This window comes from Copidosoma floridanum, unplaced genomic scaffold (assembly GCF_036245765.1).
Source record: "Copidosoma floridanum isolate Cflo_tuat_1 unplaced genomic scaffold, Cflo_Japanese_pri ptg000020l, whole genome shotgun sequence".
Lineage (NCBI taxonomy): Eukaryota > Metazoa > Arthropoda > Insecta > Hymenoptera > Encyrtidae > Copidosoma > Copidosoma floridanum.
Window position 1 is genome coordinate 1,995,581 of NW_028321897.1, and position 18,968 is coordinate 2,014,548.

General features: G+C 35.8%; 1 protein-coding gene across 1 annotated transcript in view; it reads right to left on the reverse strand.

Moving 5' to 3' along the window:
• Window positions 1-12,568, reverse strand: part of LOC106642002 (putative fatty acyl-CoA reductase CG5065) — a 34,488-nt gene extending 21,920 nt beyond the window's left edge. Inside the window, exons 1-2 of the mRNA XM_089593809.1 lie at window positions 12,331-12,568; window positions 5,665-5,915 (exon numbers count right to left, since the gene is read on the reverse strand). Coding sequence (XP_089449935.1) covers window positions 5,665-5,880 — 216 coding nt within the window. The 5' untranslated portion in view covers window positions 5,881-5,915; window positions 12,331-12,568. The remainder of the gene's footprint in view (window positions 1-5,664; window positions 5,916-12,330) is intronic.
• Between the last annotated feature and the right edge of the window lie 6,400 nt (window positions 12,569-18,968).

The following is an 18,968-nucleotide window of genomic DNA, read 5'->3' on the forward strand; positions in this document are numbered from 1 at the left end:
GAGCGGTCGATTTTTTTTTTTTTTTTTTTTTTTTTTTTTTTTTTTTTTTTTTTTTCCTTGTGTTTCTAGTGGCACTAAAGAAAATTCTTTAAGGTGCTGTGATTTTTGGCAGTGAAATGAAAATATATAAAAAGGGCGTCTTTGATTTTACTTGATTGAAGATTTACAGATTTCTATCTCAATGTTATTTAGCTTTCTGTTTAATCGTGTAAATGAAAATCACCAGCCGACTTGATTGGTTTTAGAGTTTGAAACAGCAAAGTAAGAACAATTCGATTTTTTATCCAAAACATCCATGACCTCTCCATAAAAACTTCCCATCACCTACAACCCCCTGTAACCCCCAAAAGCTGCCTTTCACTATAAAAAAGAATCTATTTTTTTCTTACTTATATTTTAAACTTCCAAAAAAACATTGGCTCCCAACTTCTCACAGCTTATTGATTCGTAGTATCCAGTATTTTTCATTCGAGGGAGAGGACGTGCGGGGTGTTTACAATCCTCTTGTGTTCGGTCTTATTTTTTATACGTTGTGTTGAAGTACTAAGTCCCGAGCCCCCAAAGTCCCCAGTACCCATCTACGTCGTAATCCTCAACCCCCCCTTTTTCCTATTTAACTCCTTTTATTGCCCCTCTTTCCACCCCTAGTCCTTGTAATTTTTCCTCCGAGGTCCGCACCCATTCAAAAAGCCTACAGAGCCTATCTCTGGGTCGCCTCAAGGTAACGTCTCTCCCTCTTTCCATCCCCACGACCCCTCACTTCCCTAACTGGTCCTGCACCTATAATACCAAGGGCGTCCGCGAGTGTGACCCCCACGTCACTCTGTGGCCTGGCGTAGGATCAGCCGCAAGGCTTGGGAACGAATATCGAACGGAAACAACTCTTGAAAAAACCTTTCCCAAGAATTGCACCGACTGGGATTCGAACCCGTGACCCACTTGACCAGCCGTACCTTCGCTGACCAATACTTACACCTTAGACAACTGTTTTTTGTTAGAAAAATGCGGCTCAAGTGATTTTCGAAAATTAAAACTCGAAATTCAATGAGTATCTATAACTACTACGTATATAAATACAAACAAAACAATAAATATTAGTTGAGATGTGCTACGCTACATATAGTCAGCCTGGGCTCACAACAACGTAAAACAACTCAAGTAAGAGGTACCCGGAAATGAACAAATCACATGAGTTATTGCCCAAAGTTATTGAATCACACAATAAATTTAGTGAATAATTAAAAAGGTTTGGGTGTACCATATTGAGGGAAAAGAGAAAGGGGAGTCCCCCCCCACCCCCTTTATCGAGCACCCCCACCTGCATCCTACAAACATGATATTTTGCTTCGTTCAATGTGGAAATTGATGAACATGTACTATAATATAACTTAAGTCTTAAAATAATAATTCGTTTGTAGGTAAGTTGTTTTTCAGTATTTTCACATTTTCCAAATGTAAACAACAAAATTGAGTTATACGTCCCATTTAAAGCCTATGTCTGCAATAACGTAATTGTCATTTGTATGATTCTTTTAGAAGTGACCTTTAAAAATGTTTGGAAAATTGGCCAAAAGACCACGTAGACATGACAACATTCAATTTGGTCCCTCAACTACTTATTAATTTGAATTGACATGACGATTTTACAATGATAATTGTTTTCATAAAAATGAATATTGTGTCATATGAATACATTATTGAATTTCCCAATTTTAGTCAGAAAAAAGATTTTTTAACTTTTTGAAAAAATGATACCTCAAATATTTTAAGGAAAAATCATGTTATTCAGGACCTTTTAAGCAGTTTCCAAATTCCGTCTAAGATAATGTAATTAAAAGCTTTTTATATTATTTTGTACATTGCAAACTAAACGGATTTAAAAAATAATTCATGATTATACTTTTGTTTTCTCTTTAACAATAGCAAAGGATTGTAAGTTTCCAACGATTTTTTTTTAACAGTTCTCTTTTCTCAATAAATTTAAGACGAGCCATTTTTTTCAGGAAGCTATTTCTAGATGGCAGTTTCATACCTCTAGCAACAACGATTTTAAATATTAAGCAATACTTAGTTTGGCTTAATACTCAATTTACAATATAATTTTTTCATTTTTTAAAAGAAACATACCTAAATGCAGTGAGTAAATTATATTAATCACATGATGTCATAAGTTTCTCGATAATAGCCATATATACTTGTGACGCCAAATTCGATTATAATTTTGGCTCTTCGTGTTTTAAAAGTCTTTTTCTTAAAGATCAATAAAATTCAGTAGTTCAATTTTCAATTCTTTTCTCACACTACTGCAGTTCAACAAACATATAGGTATTAATAGTTCCAACAAAAATTATCATTCTACACAGTAAATCGAATGCAAGGTGGCAAAAAAGGGAAAAGTTTATTATTTTTAATAGTAAAAATTATTGTTGTAACATCAACCGATCTTTTTAAGGTTGACTATTCCATCATGGTAATTTTTATTGTTCTAACCACAATTTTCATTATTCAAACTACAATTTTAACTGTAAAAACAATAACCTTTACGATGATAAAAAATAATAACAATTTTCGCCACTAGCCTCCGATTTACTGTGTAAAATGGTGATTTTTTCTGGAATTTTTCTATAGTTTTTATAATTTTTTTCTCTCAGTGCGTGGAGCTGCCTTAGCGACGAATATTTTCTTTATTTTTCCTCAATACAACACTTTGAAAAGTCATCAAGCAAACACGGCCGAAAATCTCAAGTGGGCGCAACAACGTACAGTAAAAAAGGACCTTGGCAAATTAAAAAATGTCAACCACAATGCCACGGCTGACGCACCTGGTGTGCAACACAGCGGGACAAAAAAGCCGCGGTTGCACAATCGATGAAGTACTCCATCAGGCCGAGGATATAAATTAGACAAACAAAAAAAAAAAGGAAAGTCTAAAAACCGGTATCGTGGAAAAAAATAAATAAAACAAAAAATAGGATACACGCCAAGAGTGCAGAGCTTCGCCAGCCTGAACGGCCGATAGGATCGGTTTGGAAAGGAGGCTTGCGCACGTGCTGCGTTTCTCCCTTCCCCCATGGCTACGTATATACATATTCGCGTCGAATCGTCCATTCACAAGTATTACAGAGCCAACTGCTTTCGACACTCTTTAGCTGCATATTATACACAAACAAACTCGCAATTATCCCGGGAGTATAAGCACTTACTGCGCGTAAACCCGAGCGGGTTCTCGCGGTTTTGTCAAAGGAACCGTGAAGAGCGTATCGATTAAGTATGCTTGTCTACCGGAACGAACCGTAACGGTCAGCCGAAATGGTTCATAGGCTTTTCATGCAGGTTAACGTATGAGCGAGTTCGTCTGGAAAAGCACTTACTTTTATGTACTACATGGTACTGTTGTGAGACTATAGTTTATATTTCTTACCATTCGTGTGACTGAAAATAACTGGATGAATTTGAAAATTCGTATGGGTAATTACACCCAAATGTAACGGACACTAGTGAAAAAAGGCCACTATTACATACAGTAAGCTATTTTTCACTTTTGGAGTGCTATAATTTTAATGTTTATAGCTTTTTCGTGTACAGCAAAGGGGTATTTTGCGGTATACAAGAATCGGGCACTCAGCACATTGAACGTCAAAAAAATTATTTTTTTTATTCATACGATTAGTATAAACTCGTTAATGTTCAAAAAAATTTCCACACAAATTAAAAATTAATCAAGACTATGCGATAGCATAGGTGAGTAGCCTTGGTTGAAAAACATACCCTAACTCAAGGTAGTTTGGACCAATTAATTGTTGATTTCTCTAATAATCATTGTTAACTAGCATTACCTAAAATTTCAAAATATTCTAACAAATTTTTTATACAGCAGCACTGAGTCGAATACATTTATTAATTTTAATAAAATACGATTACAATTAATATCTTGTACTTAAAATATATATATATTTTTTTTTTGAAAACAAGTATATCTTTTAAACAGCACGTGTTATGTTTCTGATTTTCTGATACACTTATTATGATGATATTTTTCACATTAAATTCGTTCATTGCAATCCTCGTGAAAAAATAATCGATTTTATCGAAGAAGGTATCTGAAAATAAATCTCTTATTATGGCTGCCGTGTTGAAACACGCGAAGTTAAAGTTAAATATCTGGAGAACGGCACGCCGAATCTTTATAAAACTTTAACTACTTGAGCGCGAGCACATCGGCCTGTCAAACGTTGCAAAACGCGGGACGTCTCATGTACGGCGTAAACAGTCCCTTCGATGCTTGCACACGTCGGAGTCGTCGTCTCATTAACAAACAAAAAAATAAATTCGATAGAATTTTCCGTGTTTGTATAGGGGAAAAAAATACTCGTAGACTGCAAGCGATGCACATTTTGTCGCGCGATAAATCAAGAAAGAGAAAACTCATGCGAAATCTTTACGCGCAAACAACGCGCTTCGCGGTCAACCACACGGGCAGCTTAATAAAACTCGTTGGGATGAAGCATCTTTGTACCGACTATAAACGCGTTACCGTGAAAATTGCAAATTTAGATACATGCATGGCGTATCTTACCACGAAATAGGCGTATTACTCGCAAGAAAAGTTATAAAAAAAACAAAAAAGGGAAGCACCCGAAACTCTGTTCGTGTTCGAAATTTTTATCAACTTCCGCCACCGTAACAAAGCTGTTGGTATTCTCATTCTCGGCAAGTACTCGTGATAATTCGTAATGTACAAGCCACCAGTCCCATTGTGAAAGTTTAAACTTGTGAATGCATAAACGTAACGCATGTGTTTATCCATTACAATGACGTGCTAACACGCGTTTTGAAATAAGAAACAACTCGAGCCCGTGGCTTTTTTTTCTCTCTCTCACCCGCGTGAACATTTTTACGAGCAATTTTCAATTCTGAGCAACAATGTTTTTGGAAACACACTCTTGGTGCAGAATAATTTTGTTTTTTTACAGATTTTTAGAGGTATGGACTTTTTTTTAGTTCAAAAAAAATATTCTTCACATTCTTTACTCTGATCAAAATCAAGGATTATTAAAATATTTTCGAGGATTTTCCGACTGCCACTATGAAAAAATGTAGTTCTCAGTAATTTTTTCGCAAACCTCTTATTTGTTTGATTAAAATATAAGCAGTCCTAGTGTTAATGAAAGCTGAAGCGAAACTCTTGATAATCGAGGCCCTTTTGTGTTTAGAATCTTCCGTTAAAATAGCATAAAACTCAAAGTCGAGCGTTAAAACCAACCGACCTAGAGTGTATATAGTGGTCGCCGTCGAGGAGGAGTGACAAAATCTACAACTTCTCCTGAAAGGCGCAAAGTACAACCATCGCACCGCAGAAAAATATACAGCATATTGTAGGCACGGGGAAAAAAATTTGGTCAGCCTAGGTATAAAAAATAGTTAGTGATAGTTGAATGGTTGCTCTGACTACTTTCACAGTTGAACAAATATGAGTTGGTTATACAGCAGTCATATTTTATGGTTGGATCGACCAATGAATTCAGTTGTGCAATGCTCAACCAATTTTATTTTACTCCGTGTGGTAGTAGTGCAGCAACGCAACTCCTTTCATTCCAAAATTCTAAACTGAAAATACAAGAGCTTTTCCAAAGACATGAAAAAAAAAAAAATGGCCAAACTCACCGCGGAATTGAATATGTCATCGAGCCTGTGCTTCGGGTCCTTGCCCTTCTTCGCCCTGACGAGCAGATACAGCTGATTGATGTCGGGCAGGAGGCGCAGGAACTTTTCCACAAAGACTTTGCCCAAGAAGCCCGTGCCCCCGGTCAACAGGACGTCACGGCCGTTAAGCGTCGCCGCTATCCTGTCGGGCGCCTCCTCGAAGCTCTCGGACGCCATTCCGCAGCCCCCCTTTCTCTCCCTCAAACGGACCTCTGTCAATCAAATTTCGTTTCTCCTTTACCGTTTGTTACAATGCCAAATTCCATCTTCGATTGTTTCATCCATACGCGATGGAAACTGTCTTTTTTTTTTTGGGAGTATACATATACCACGAATCGCGTCATCATTTCTCGCGACGGACATTACCCGCGGGTCGAGGCAAAAAAAGGCACGCATTCGTCACTGTTTTCCATGTGCGCTACACCACACTGGCGTGTGGGCACTCCGTAATCACACTTGATTATAGTATCGGCCGATTGTCGTGATTACAGGTCATCGCTTCGCGGCCAATTAGCAAAACCAATGTGCGGCTCGGCAAAAAAAAATTCGACGAAGTGGCATCACGTTATGCAACCTGTAATGACGATTTTATGCAAGCCATCGTGGACGACTGGTAGATGTATCAGTAAAGGACAAAATCGTGTAAATTGGGATGGTAAATCCTTCATGGTCTATGCGCTGGGTTATATTCGCGAGTCGAGGTGCATCAAGGTGAACTTGAACGATTAGGAGGAGCTGAAAATTCATGTTGGCAAAATTTTGTCCATTTTTTATTTTTTTTTTTTCATGACAACCTAAAGTGTTCGTTGGTTTGATGATTCGCACATGTTGAACTTGCCGAAATTATACCGTTCAAGGGATTGTGCATGCGCTATTTTAATGGAGCAAAGCACCGTAGAGCCCGACAGTTTTGGCGTAGACTTTTTTCGCGATTTTTTCTCACACTATTTTCAGTTTTTTTCCTCATCTCACAAATGCACACCTAGGCAGGATCACAAAGTGAGGGAAAAACAAAAAATAGTTAATTGGTCAAGGGTAACATTTTTCATGAAAGCCGAAACTGTGTAATCACGACTTGTACGTATTTTTACGCGTATCAAAAATGATTATATCCCTCTAAATTTAAAAAAAAAGACAATTTCACTATTTGCATAAGTGAACAAGATTTTCACTGTCAAAATATTGAAAAATTAGGGTCACTTGTTCGCACCCAATCGATATAAATTTTAATTCTAATTATTCATCAGTAATCCAATGAACGATCTCGATCTTAATGAAGATAATTGTACAATCTGCACACCTTATTTCAAGTGGTAATAAAAATAGGTTTATCAAATAATCGAAAAACTGGTGAAGCGTTAACTTGGTAGAAATAGTGTATATTCACTATTTATAGTGTACATGTATTATTTTGAAAAAGTTGTGTATTTATCGCTACTTTAAATTTTTAAAGATAATTAACTAGCTATTGAAATGTCAATCGTTTCAAACTATGTTTGCGCGTAAAACATATAAATATTTTCATCTCAAGCAACCACAAACAACAAACCCTTTTTAATTTTAAAGCTTCTGCCATGAATATTTGCGTACAGTCACAGTTTAAAAAAATTACGTGACAAATGGATTATATAGCTTCATTCAAAATTGTTCGCCTTTTCCAACCGTAAACAACATTTTTCCGATCAACTGTGCACATTCTATTGATTTATATACACATAATGGTATACAAAAGCACTTGTGCATAAACCGTAGCACCCGCCGCGGAGAACCCACATTCACCTGCATCCAATAAAAATCGGTACTTGGTCCAACCTGGCAGAACTGAGTCAGAGCACGCATACATGTAACCCCACGCTCGCTCCGTCACGAGGAAAAACCTCGGGGAGGAAAACGAAGCGAAAAAAAAGAAATCAGAAAGATCGCGTGAGCAGCCACACGCGCTACTGCTGCGGCTCGAAAATTTCGTGCGGATACTTTCTAAAACCAAAATCCAAGACGCACATATATATATATATATACCCAAGGACATACCGGGGGGGACACGCGCAGTGGACGCGAGCGCGCTTTTTTCCGCTCGATTGTGACTTTGTGTGTACAGAGCTGTGCACGCGAGCCTCCCGGAAAAATCCGCGCCGTTGCGAAAGCTCTCGCGATGCTCCGCAGTTCGGGGACTTAAGGCTTTTACTTTCTGCGCTGGGCTGAGGAATGCGGTACGATGATTGTTGTTTTTTTTTTTTTTTGTTTTTGTTATGTTGCTCATGTTTTTGATACCGATGCGGTTGAAAAATAATGAATTTTTTTTTTTTTTTTTTTTTTGTCACTTTTGGGGTTGAGAAATCGTGGATGAAAACTAGGCAAAAGTAGAAAACTACTAGAAAAAATTACGTAAAAAATCATTGCCGAATAAATTGTATTGATCAAACGATTAGCGTGCCCGGGCATTCGAGGAGAAATCCATTGTGAAAAAAAGGCCTAGAACGCGCGTGGGTATACCTTATCACGCCAATGTTTGCGCAACACGATTGTATTGAATCGAGTTACTGCGGTGCGCGCACACGCACGGCAAATTATTTGGAAAAACAATTTAACGGTTATTTGAAAAAAAAAGTACCCGTTGAGGGATATTGCGCAGCATCACTCAATCCGGCCAAAGGTTATTTATGTAACTCGCGTTGGGTAAAAAGAAGAAAGTTTTGTTTAACAATCAATTTTTTTTTTTTTTTTTTTTTTCACGTGCATTTTGTAGAGTTTACTCGTTGAAAGATGCCTTAATCCTTTTTAGCATTTTTTTTACATGCTTACATTCAACTACAGCTTTTCTGTCTGTTGGCGGTGGGTCAGAATCTTGTAATTGTTTTTTAACTTACACTTTTAAATTAACCAATAGATTTCTTTTTTTTTTTACGGATAAAAATACGATGCAGTGAAAACGTTTCTTTTTTTTATTTAGTTCTTGAAAATTGAAAATCATTGATTTTAAACACGAACTAGATGAGATAACTTCAAAAAACATTTCGCTCCTGGTCGATGGTTCGTCTTACCTTATCCGTCTGTTTCTACTGAATTTTTAGACGATGAAAAATTGTTACCCACTATTTAGTATTATTAAAAGCGTATAATTATAACTTCTTTTATATATATTCTTCGCTTTGATTATTCAACACAAGACAAATACAAGTTAAACGAATTTGAAAAATAACATTTATTGTTTTTTGCCTTATTCAAGGGACCTTATCAGCCAAATTGTTGAGCTCAAAAAAATTTTCCTGTTGCCATAAGTTACTGGGATGAAAAATAATAATTACCCGAGTGCAAGGTAAAAGTAGTAATCAAGCTAGAACAACGTTGATGGAATCTACGAGAAAATTATGATTTTAGTAAATCAAAAAGCGACATTAAAATCCTTCAATCATTACTGCATCAAGGATGTCCCTGGTGGACTTTAAACTTCCTCGACTGACGTACTGTCACATCGCCAGCCAATTTCTCGGTTTTCCAGATAAATTCGTAATTCTGTGTGCAAACGAAACTTCCATCCAAAATAATTTTCTTGTTTTCGGCAAACTGATTTTTTACTGTTTAAAAACAAGGATTACAACCTGTCGATCAGCACGAAAAATGGACACGAGAAAGGATTTTAACGCTATTTTTAATAAACTTAAATTTCTTTGATTAAAAGAATTGGGTTACTCCGTACGAATCGAGGTCAATGAGTAGAAATTACGAATTAATCGAAAATTATGTTTTCTTGCACGAGAATAATCGTGATTATACATTATGCGTCTTAACGAAGATTGAGCATCATTATTTAAACAAAGCTATAAAACATTTCAAAACAAAAAATGTACCACATTAGTTTTGTTTCAAAAACTTTTTTTTTTCATCCCTGTTTTTAATTGAGCAAGCGATAAAAAATTTTCAAGGTAAAAATTAATCTTAAAATATTTTATACCAACCAGAATGCTTTTTTTAAGGACTTTGACGATTTTCTTGTTCTAAAAATGATGCGTTATAAAAAAATTTGTTGAGTACTTTGGTAAGAAGCGATAAAAAGAAATTTTAGAAAAAAAAATAATGCATTGAAAAAAATTTCAACGCAAAGTGTTAAGAAAAACTATTCGAGCCCAAGTTTGGTCAAATCGTGTATACGTCGAATACGGTTCGAAAAACTTTTTAAACCCATGTTGATTCCACCAGCTCAAATTTGTCGGCAGGTGTACTGCAACATTTGATCGACTTAGAAAACTGGGTGGTTGAGTATTACTTAAGAATTCGCGCTTTCGGGAATTCGGTCACGAAATGAAGGGAAAAATCCGTATATGGCGAATTATTTAAATCCACTTGACAAGAAACCTGTGCGTAAATGTGTAAATTTATCCAGTCTGAATAATACTAATATTATAAAAGAGGAAAAAAATTGCAGGTTATAATTGCATTTCCTACACACGGAAATGGTTTTTTTTCATGAACAAAGATGTCGACGTTAATGAATGGTCACACAGCTTCCTTAAAATGTTATGTACCGATCTTATTTAAAATTTTTATTCGTAGTACTGGTTGTGGCACTATTTCATCTTCTAACTTACTATTTTGTTTTATTACATACTTTCAGGTTTTTACGTTTTATTCATACCTTCTTGTTACGAAAAAGATATACACAAATGTATATTTATAAGTTTTTTAAACTGAGTTTTAATAAATTAAAAACTAAAATTAAGCATTTTTTATACGTAAATGATTATCAAAATTATTAAAAGCACACATATTTTTTCGCGAAAATAGTAATTAAAAAATGAAAAAGTAAGTAACCCTGATCGGGTCAAAATTAGGTATTCAAAGAAATTTTGAGATCAAACTAATTACGCACACGTAGAGTATCTAGACACAATATACACGCGTGTTTACACATATGTATATGTTAACACTTACAAATTGTTCTTTTTTTTTAAAGGAGCTGTATCAAATATCTGAAAATATGAATGTCAAAAAAAAAAAAAAAAAACAACAACAAACAACAAACAAACAAAAAACAACGATGAGGAAGCACAAACATAATTTTAAACTCTGATGCAATTAAATTCGGTCAAGGAGATCCTTAGACGTGATTGATTGCAATCTTACACCCACAGTAGCAGACGGATATATTTCTCATACATTTTTAGGCAAACTTTATTATAATCGATAAAGCTTCCTCCAGACAAATAAACGAAATGTGTCCTTGTGTTATCTCAAGTGTTCGTATACCCATTGAAGAAGAAGAAAAAAAATCCTGATTTAAAGGACCATTTACCTGACCACAAAACGAAGACACCCATATAGCACATTGCGGTCGTTCAAGAGGCAAAAATCGGTAGCGTCGTCTCAAGGACGATCGTTTCTCTCGAGCACCGATTTCCCTCCACGCAACATAATACACATAACTCTCTCGCGTGGTTTTCCCTCCTCTCCCTTCTTCTTTCGTTTTTCGAGCTCGTGCAAATTACCCCCGTAGAAACAGCTTTTCGTTTCACCGGTCCGAGCCAACCGTGCCCACACACGTCTCTTACGTAACGCGCGACAGCTTGTTGTTGTGACTGCGTGCGTATACGCGCACTTAGTGCTTACGGGCACAAAGCCACGTTAGACCGCGGTGTTTTTTCGACGCCCCGAATTCTTTGCTCTCCGAGGACTTTTAATGGCTAAAAACTAAAATCGGCAAGAAAATCGGTTCGACGATTTTTTTTCCTTCCCTCGTTTCAATTGTATGAGCAAATAACAAACAGTATCCCTTTTTACGCGCAAAGGAATTTCGGTGTGCAGCTGCTCATCACCGCGTCCCGATCGAGGCCCGTTGCAACAGCGATTATTTATGAAACAAGATTGCGCGCGCGCGACACGTTAATGCTTGTAAATTTAAAACAATTTTGTGCAACCATTCTTTTTCGGGCTTCAATCTGTGGTGCTTTCTTCTCCGTTATTTCATTTTATTTTTTCGACCAAAGCTTGCGCAACGATACCGTCAAGTGGTGTTTACAAATCTTTCTTCTCTTACCGAAGCTCGAATTCGATTTTTCGCACAAGAGCGATTCGTGCAACGTTGCACTCGAAAAACGGATACGTTTAAAAAATAAGGGTAAGAAACCCGCGAATCAAGGTCACCCCATTTAAAGGGACCCTTTGACCGATCGATCCTCTAGGTCGAAAAGACCGGCATTTGACGGACCCGAATCAACTGTTTCCGACATCCGGTCCCGTTTTCGTCTACAAAGGACGCAGTATGGTGATTCGAAAGCCCTCTCGTAAAAAACAACCACGAAATTGAAGGCTGAAGCAACCGCTCGAATATTATTCGACGCGCCGATTTATGCAACGCGCTGCCCTCGTTAAATTAGTCCGCGCGTTCCGAGCGCGCGGTTGCGCAACCTCGTTTGGAGAATATCTTGCGTGGAGGCAAACAGTTTGGCGATTGTTGTTACACGATCGGCTGCAGTGCAAACAAAACTTTTTACCGATCGTGACAGCGGGGCGATTCGATACCGATCTTTGTGTCTGCGTTCCAAAATAGGAAAATATGTGGACAGCGAAAGTCCCACCGAGACATGGAAAATCGGTTACCAATCTCGCGTGTACGGTTGGAAATGCACTTACAGAAGAGAACAGCGATCCTCGCCGCTGCAGGACCACCTGGCCACCGGTATCCGCTACTGCTGCGATTGTCCTGCACTGCTGTTTACCGCAAAAGTCTCGAAATAGCCGAGAACGAGGAAAAAAAAAAAAAAAAATTGTCCTCCGGATGTATATCAAGAGCAAAGTCGTCCACTCGGCACGTGTATCACTGCACGACTGGTCGTGGGCAAGCACGACCGAGTTCTGGAGAACTAGAGGGCTCTCCCTCCCTCCCTCGTGGAAAACACTGCCGATCGCGCCCCGGTCCAAGTTGACGTGAACCAAGCGCGGACCCCCTCCGCGACTCAGGGCCGATCGAGCCCCCTCCCCCCCTCCTTTTTGCGACAATGCCGTTTGTATAACGTGAGACCGGTAGGCCGAGTGGTTGCAGTGGCGGGAGCTTTCTTCGGTTTTTTGCGTTTCGCTCGAGAGCACGATGATTTACAAGTACGTGTATATTATGTATACGCATCGGGATTTCGGACAACTCGGGATCGGATAATCAACGAAGCGCCGGCACGTTGCGCAATGTTATAATGTATGCATGTGCGTTTTTTTCATACGTATACGACGGCTGTGGTGTCATCTCGTGCATGGTCTTCTTTTCTCCGATGGCCTTTTCGAGGGCGTCTGGGAAATTACCGATTTCGTCTCTGCGGACTGGTTTTACTGAGAATATGTTTTTTTTTTTTTTTTTTTTTTTTTTTTTTTTTTTTTTAATGATATATTACTTTCCTTAATTGCACACAAACGTCGAAACTTAAATAATGGCGATTTTTATCAAATATTTTGTCAGCCTCATGTATGCACTTATGCCTTACGTCTATCTCACACTATTCATAAAATGACAGTCAACTTTTTGTATTCTTCATCATATTAGAATTTCTATAGGAGGTGCTAATGAACTTCATAGATGTATCAAGTGTATTTACCTGTAACGGTTACATGCATTTAAACTCAATGCTTTTGCACGAGCTTTTGTTTAGCCACTTTGCTTGTTCTCTTTCGGTGGTAGGTTGAATAAAATCTTGCAATTTTCTAGATTAGCTAGTAGTATATTTTCCAATAAGCAATATTTATTACTGTTGAAAATTCGATATAGTCTAAACGTATTGCTTATTCATCTAGTTCTTGCAAACTGAAAATTATAGATCAGGTAAGGTGGTACTCCCAGTCCATCGTTCGTCTTACCTCACTTGTCTGTATCTACTGAACTTTTAGACGATGGATACTTTAAGGTCAGAAATCAAATACACTGTGTGTATAAACTGTAAAGTTAAATTGTAGATCATAATTATAATTAAAAAGTGCATGACAAAGTTATAAATATACGCTTTTATTACAATGAACAAATAAGTAAAGAGTAATGTAATGTTTGAACAAACGCCTGATTGGTACAAGTGGAGTCTCCATTGGTATCTGTTGATGAAAATTAATTTATAATTCAGTGACTTTCTTCTTTATCAATTATATGACAATAAAATTTATCTTTCCCTTCTGTTTAATAATAGAAACCTACTTTTATTATTTATGTATGTATTATTTACATTTTTTGTGCATTAAAATATTAAAAACATCGGACTTGACTTGTCTGACTATATAGAGTAAAAAAAAAAATTATCACTTTCTCAAACTTTTTTCAATTCATTATGTTTTTCTCAGCAATTTAAACATATTGGTGGACATGATTATCTTGTACAATACGAAAAGTACACTTTGGAAATGAAAAAATCTGCCTTGAACCGCAACAAGAAACATAAATCGTTACGTATACCCCAAATTAATTTGAGGAAAAAACCTTGAGACATGAATAAATCGCATTATGCAATTTTCACGCAGTCCTCATTTCTTTATCCTTGAATCTTACCCTTACAATTTGGAGCCGCAAGTATATGATTATCCTCTACCTTGAAAACAGGCGAGCCTGAATCATCGATATTTCCAGCCAAAATCGGCCGCAAAATGGTCGACTGCCACGTTTGGGGTCCTACTCGCCAAAAAAGAGGATGATGTACGAATAAATGGTATCATACGTCATCTCAGTAAGTGTGTCAACTCTGTTGCAACAAAAAATATTGTTTTCTGGTAAAGAAGCTTACCGGGTTGTGTCGTCGAGACGAATATTTAAAATGCGAATGCGACGTGCATTACTAATTTCGGCGGACACTTTTATAATGATCGATTGAACTTTTACTTTTCCAGTCGTTGCAAAAATACTTTTGACAAAGCGTTCAACAGCTTATTATTTCTTGATTCTATGAAATACATATTATGTCATAATTTTATGTAATCCAGTACGGTAAATTCATGAAACTGATGAATACATTTTTTATAATTTTTTTTTTTTCAACCGGTTCTTTGATAGATTATTTGGAAAACAAAAATACCAAGCTTAGTCTTAACTGTTAAATTTATCTATTCATCAACATAATTATACACTAATAATATTCTTACAGTGTTTAAAAATATATTTTTTCAATGTATAAATAGTCAGAGAAATTAAACCTGTTTTTGGTTGAAAAAAAAACTTTTTAAAAATCTACGAATGTTATTTTGTAAACTAGCATTAATTTTTTACATTACAACTTTTATGTAACTTTACGTAATGATTTTAGCATGGATAAAAGATAAATTTTTTATACATTTAGCTACGGAAAAAATAACAAAACGCCCATAATGTTAAAATATTCTTCCATAATTCATTACTTTGGAATTGTTGAAAAATTAAAATTACAACGATTACTTTGTTTAGGATTTTTAAGTAATTTTGTTTTGTAAAATATATCAAGCTAAATAGTGATCGAAGAACACATTTTTGTAACTACGATTGGTTATTTTTTTTATTTTTAAAATAGTAATTTTGCTGTACACCATTCGTATCCAGCTAAAATTGTCATCACCAAGTTTAATTACATATGCCCCTGAATTTTTTTTCGTCACTACATTTGCATTAATGACTTTGAGGAAATAATTTGAAATGCAGGATTGCTTACTTCTTGTCGGATTGCATCGCAAAAAATTTTTTAGAGAAAAGGTAGCATAAATTTATTTATAAATTTTGAGAAACAGAAGTGTTACAGTAAATTTGATATGATATCTATATATTATGTAACAAGCAATCTAATAAAAGACGTAAAATTTCAAATATTTCAACTTGTTTGGAAAATTTTTGTCTCAACATTTTCATAAAATAATCTTTTATTTTTACATTTTGAACTTCCACCCTGGGGCCCTAGAAATGTCCTCACCAATGACGAAAACCAATATCCTGCTTTAAAATAATTGTTTTATTCAATACTATCACCCTTTTTTCGTAAGTTATTTTTCCATCATTATGACTATGTCTTGATAAAAACAACAAACTATACATCTGACGTAAAATAAAAAAAAAAATTTTACGCACTTGAATTTTGTATCAAAACTTTCAACGTGGAGAAAAAAAAAGCTCACTGGATAATCTGAAAAACAATGAAAAAAAATTATTTCCTTCTCAGTTCGAATCATTGGTCAGTATCATCAAACGGATCCTTTTTATGTCAGGCTTTTTAACCAATATTTTCATGGGTCAATTAGTTTTCGAAAATTTACCCCTCAGGACATGGCTTATCGTAGTCTTAATATTGAAACTCTTTAGCCTGTCCCGAATAATTATTTTACCATTTATTTGAATAAAACTCTCGAATTATTTATTCAACTTATCACTAACGATTTTAAATAAAAAATTTGTATTACTCTTTGGAAGTGACAGCTGGAGGAAAACCGGAAATACCGATTCAATTAGTAAAAGTAAGCTGTTTTATTTTTTTTTCTTACACATAAAGAGTCTCTTGTGCACTTTGATTAATCTGTAGACTTTTGAAACGACGCTTTTCTATGTTGGTTGAGAAAAAATAATTTCAACCCTTCGCGCAGCGTATATTTTTAACAAAAAGACGGAGTACGCGCACGTATACTAATTAATTTCGCCATCAACGTCACTTGTTTCCCTCTCATCTTGTGCATGTACTCTTTTCCAAGTGACACGTTCCAGTGACAGCTATCTCATATTTTTTTTTTTTTTTTTTTCGGAGCTGACCAGTTCACGCGATTACCCAACCAGACTCCATCCCACAGATGGCTATAAATTCAAGCTCGCCTAAGAATGTCTTTTTTTTTTTTTTTTTTTTTTTCTTATTTGCTTGCACCAAAAAAAAACGAGTCATTTCACAAAGTGAAACCTTTCTCTCCGGCGGTGAATTACCTCTCCTTTGCTCGCGTGTAGCCGTCCACGCGTATATATGTATAAAGTATAGCCATCAAAACAATTAGAAACCTATCGCGCCTCGATTGAAAAACTCTTTAGTATAAACAAGCGCCGATGACCCAACCATCAAAATCACCGGCTCGACCACACGCTCTGCACACTTGCATCAGCGTCCCACGTGACTCGATGTTTTTTTTTTTTTTAATTTATTTATCATTTCCCCCTCCTTAAACGGGGGAAAAAAAAAACCAACCAAAAAAACTGCATCTATTCATGTTGTGTATCCTTTCGTGTGACCGAAAAACCAAAGCTCCAGGATGAACGCGCGTACAGAAAAAAAGGGGGTCAGTCGCATGATTCTCCGCGCACACCTGTTTTTCATATATATGTATATATACACACAAGACAGGAGAAAAAGAGAACGGGAGGTATATATAGCGGAGGTTGGTGTAAAAGACCACAGAGAGCGAGAGCGCAATAAGATATATATATATATATATATATATATATATATATATTGCGTGGAGTCCGGCAGTGATGCAATGTTACATACATAGGTATATATATAAATATGTGCATCGGGTGATACCGACCCGGCACCTCACGGACTTTCGTGACCGGCTACGATACAACCTACGTATATATGTATACATACTATACCGATCATTTACACACGCGGGCAGGTACACTATGGGTATACATCAGGTACGTATATGCACACGTGGGTAAAGAGAGGTTTGGCATACATACACACACGCGTATGGACATACGTACAAAGTCGCGAGAGCAGTTCGCAAAACGAACAAGTATTTCGACATTTTACTTGCGTCTCGGCAGCTTGCATATGTAATATATATATAAAATACATACACATATACCTACAGTAATGTACACGTAGCATCGACGAAACACCGATTCAGTGACCCGGTATGTGTTTTTACGTTTGTACGAGCTCATTGTAACACTATTAAAAGGATAAACCGGCACTGCGTGTGGATACAAGCTCTCAGTGTACAAAGAACGGCTCGGTTTGGCTCATTTTTTTTTTTTTTTTTTTTTTTTTTCCCTCAGAGGTAAGTGCTTATACTTTCCATTTTCGCAGCCTTTTAGTACATCGCGTATGTGTACCTATACATCACTGTATATTTAGAGTGTGCAGATAAAATACATCCGTGTGCACTAGCTGGAACCATATTATATCATACGTAATCACGACCTGAGATGTTTGAAATTAACCGGCAACAAGGGTTACATTAATGCATGACCGACCAACAACTGTAAGAAAATGAAAAACATTTAAGCAATGAAGCTTTTAATCGTATATGATATAATCGATACACGATTAAAATCCATTATTTGCCCGGTACAGGAAAACTCTTGTCCGACGATTATTTCTGGCTCAAAATTTTTATCTCCAGTTTTAATAAGTTAATGAAGATTTTTCATTTAATTTTTGAAGATGCGTTAAGTAAACATCGTAGAAATACATTTCCAACTAAAATGACATTGAAATATTCCTTATTGATAAAAAAATCAGGATGACGAATTTACCCGCTGGTACACCAAAGGGAGTGATAAGCAGCCAGTTGTGACAAGTGTGGCCGTATTGAGTAAAACGATGTTACACTATTGACTAACTCTTTTAGTACTGTTGCATTGGATTGAAAATATTTTAATTACTTGTATAATTTAGTTTTCTTAGAATTTTAATAACTTTTTTCAAGCAGTACAATCCTAACAATAATAATAACATCAATGGTAAAAATAACAGTAACGATAATTTTAACAACTGGCATCAGCTTGTAATTAATTTCACCTACTGAATTACTGCTTACATGTTTACGTATTACTTGTTACATCACAATAAAGGCCAATATTAATTTAATTGTCAAAAAATATTTTAGCAAACTGAATTCTGTTAATCATTGAAGAAAAGAAAAGAAACCTAATGTTTAAAAGTGTTTTATTCCTGAAAAATTTAAATACATCGAACTTGCAAATGTAACAAGATGATACAATGAATGTAATTTTAAATTTATAAATCGTCTTATTAAAAAGAGTTCTTGAAGAGTGACGAAAATAAGTAAAATTTTTACTAGAAATATTTAGCTGTGTTTGAATGTAATGATTAAAAGTTTGTGTTAAACTGTTTTTAATTTTTATTTTATTTCAACGTTTACTTAATAAAGTTTGTTCGACCATAATCATATAGTGGTAATGTTACATGTCAATTCAATTAATCTACCATAACTACGAAACTGGTTTCAATATTTTATTTCATCATCTTAAAGTCTATAATGATAAAACACTTATATTTATTATTATTAAATAAATTATAGTTTTCATAAACTTATTCATATTCGTGAAGTCAGTAATT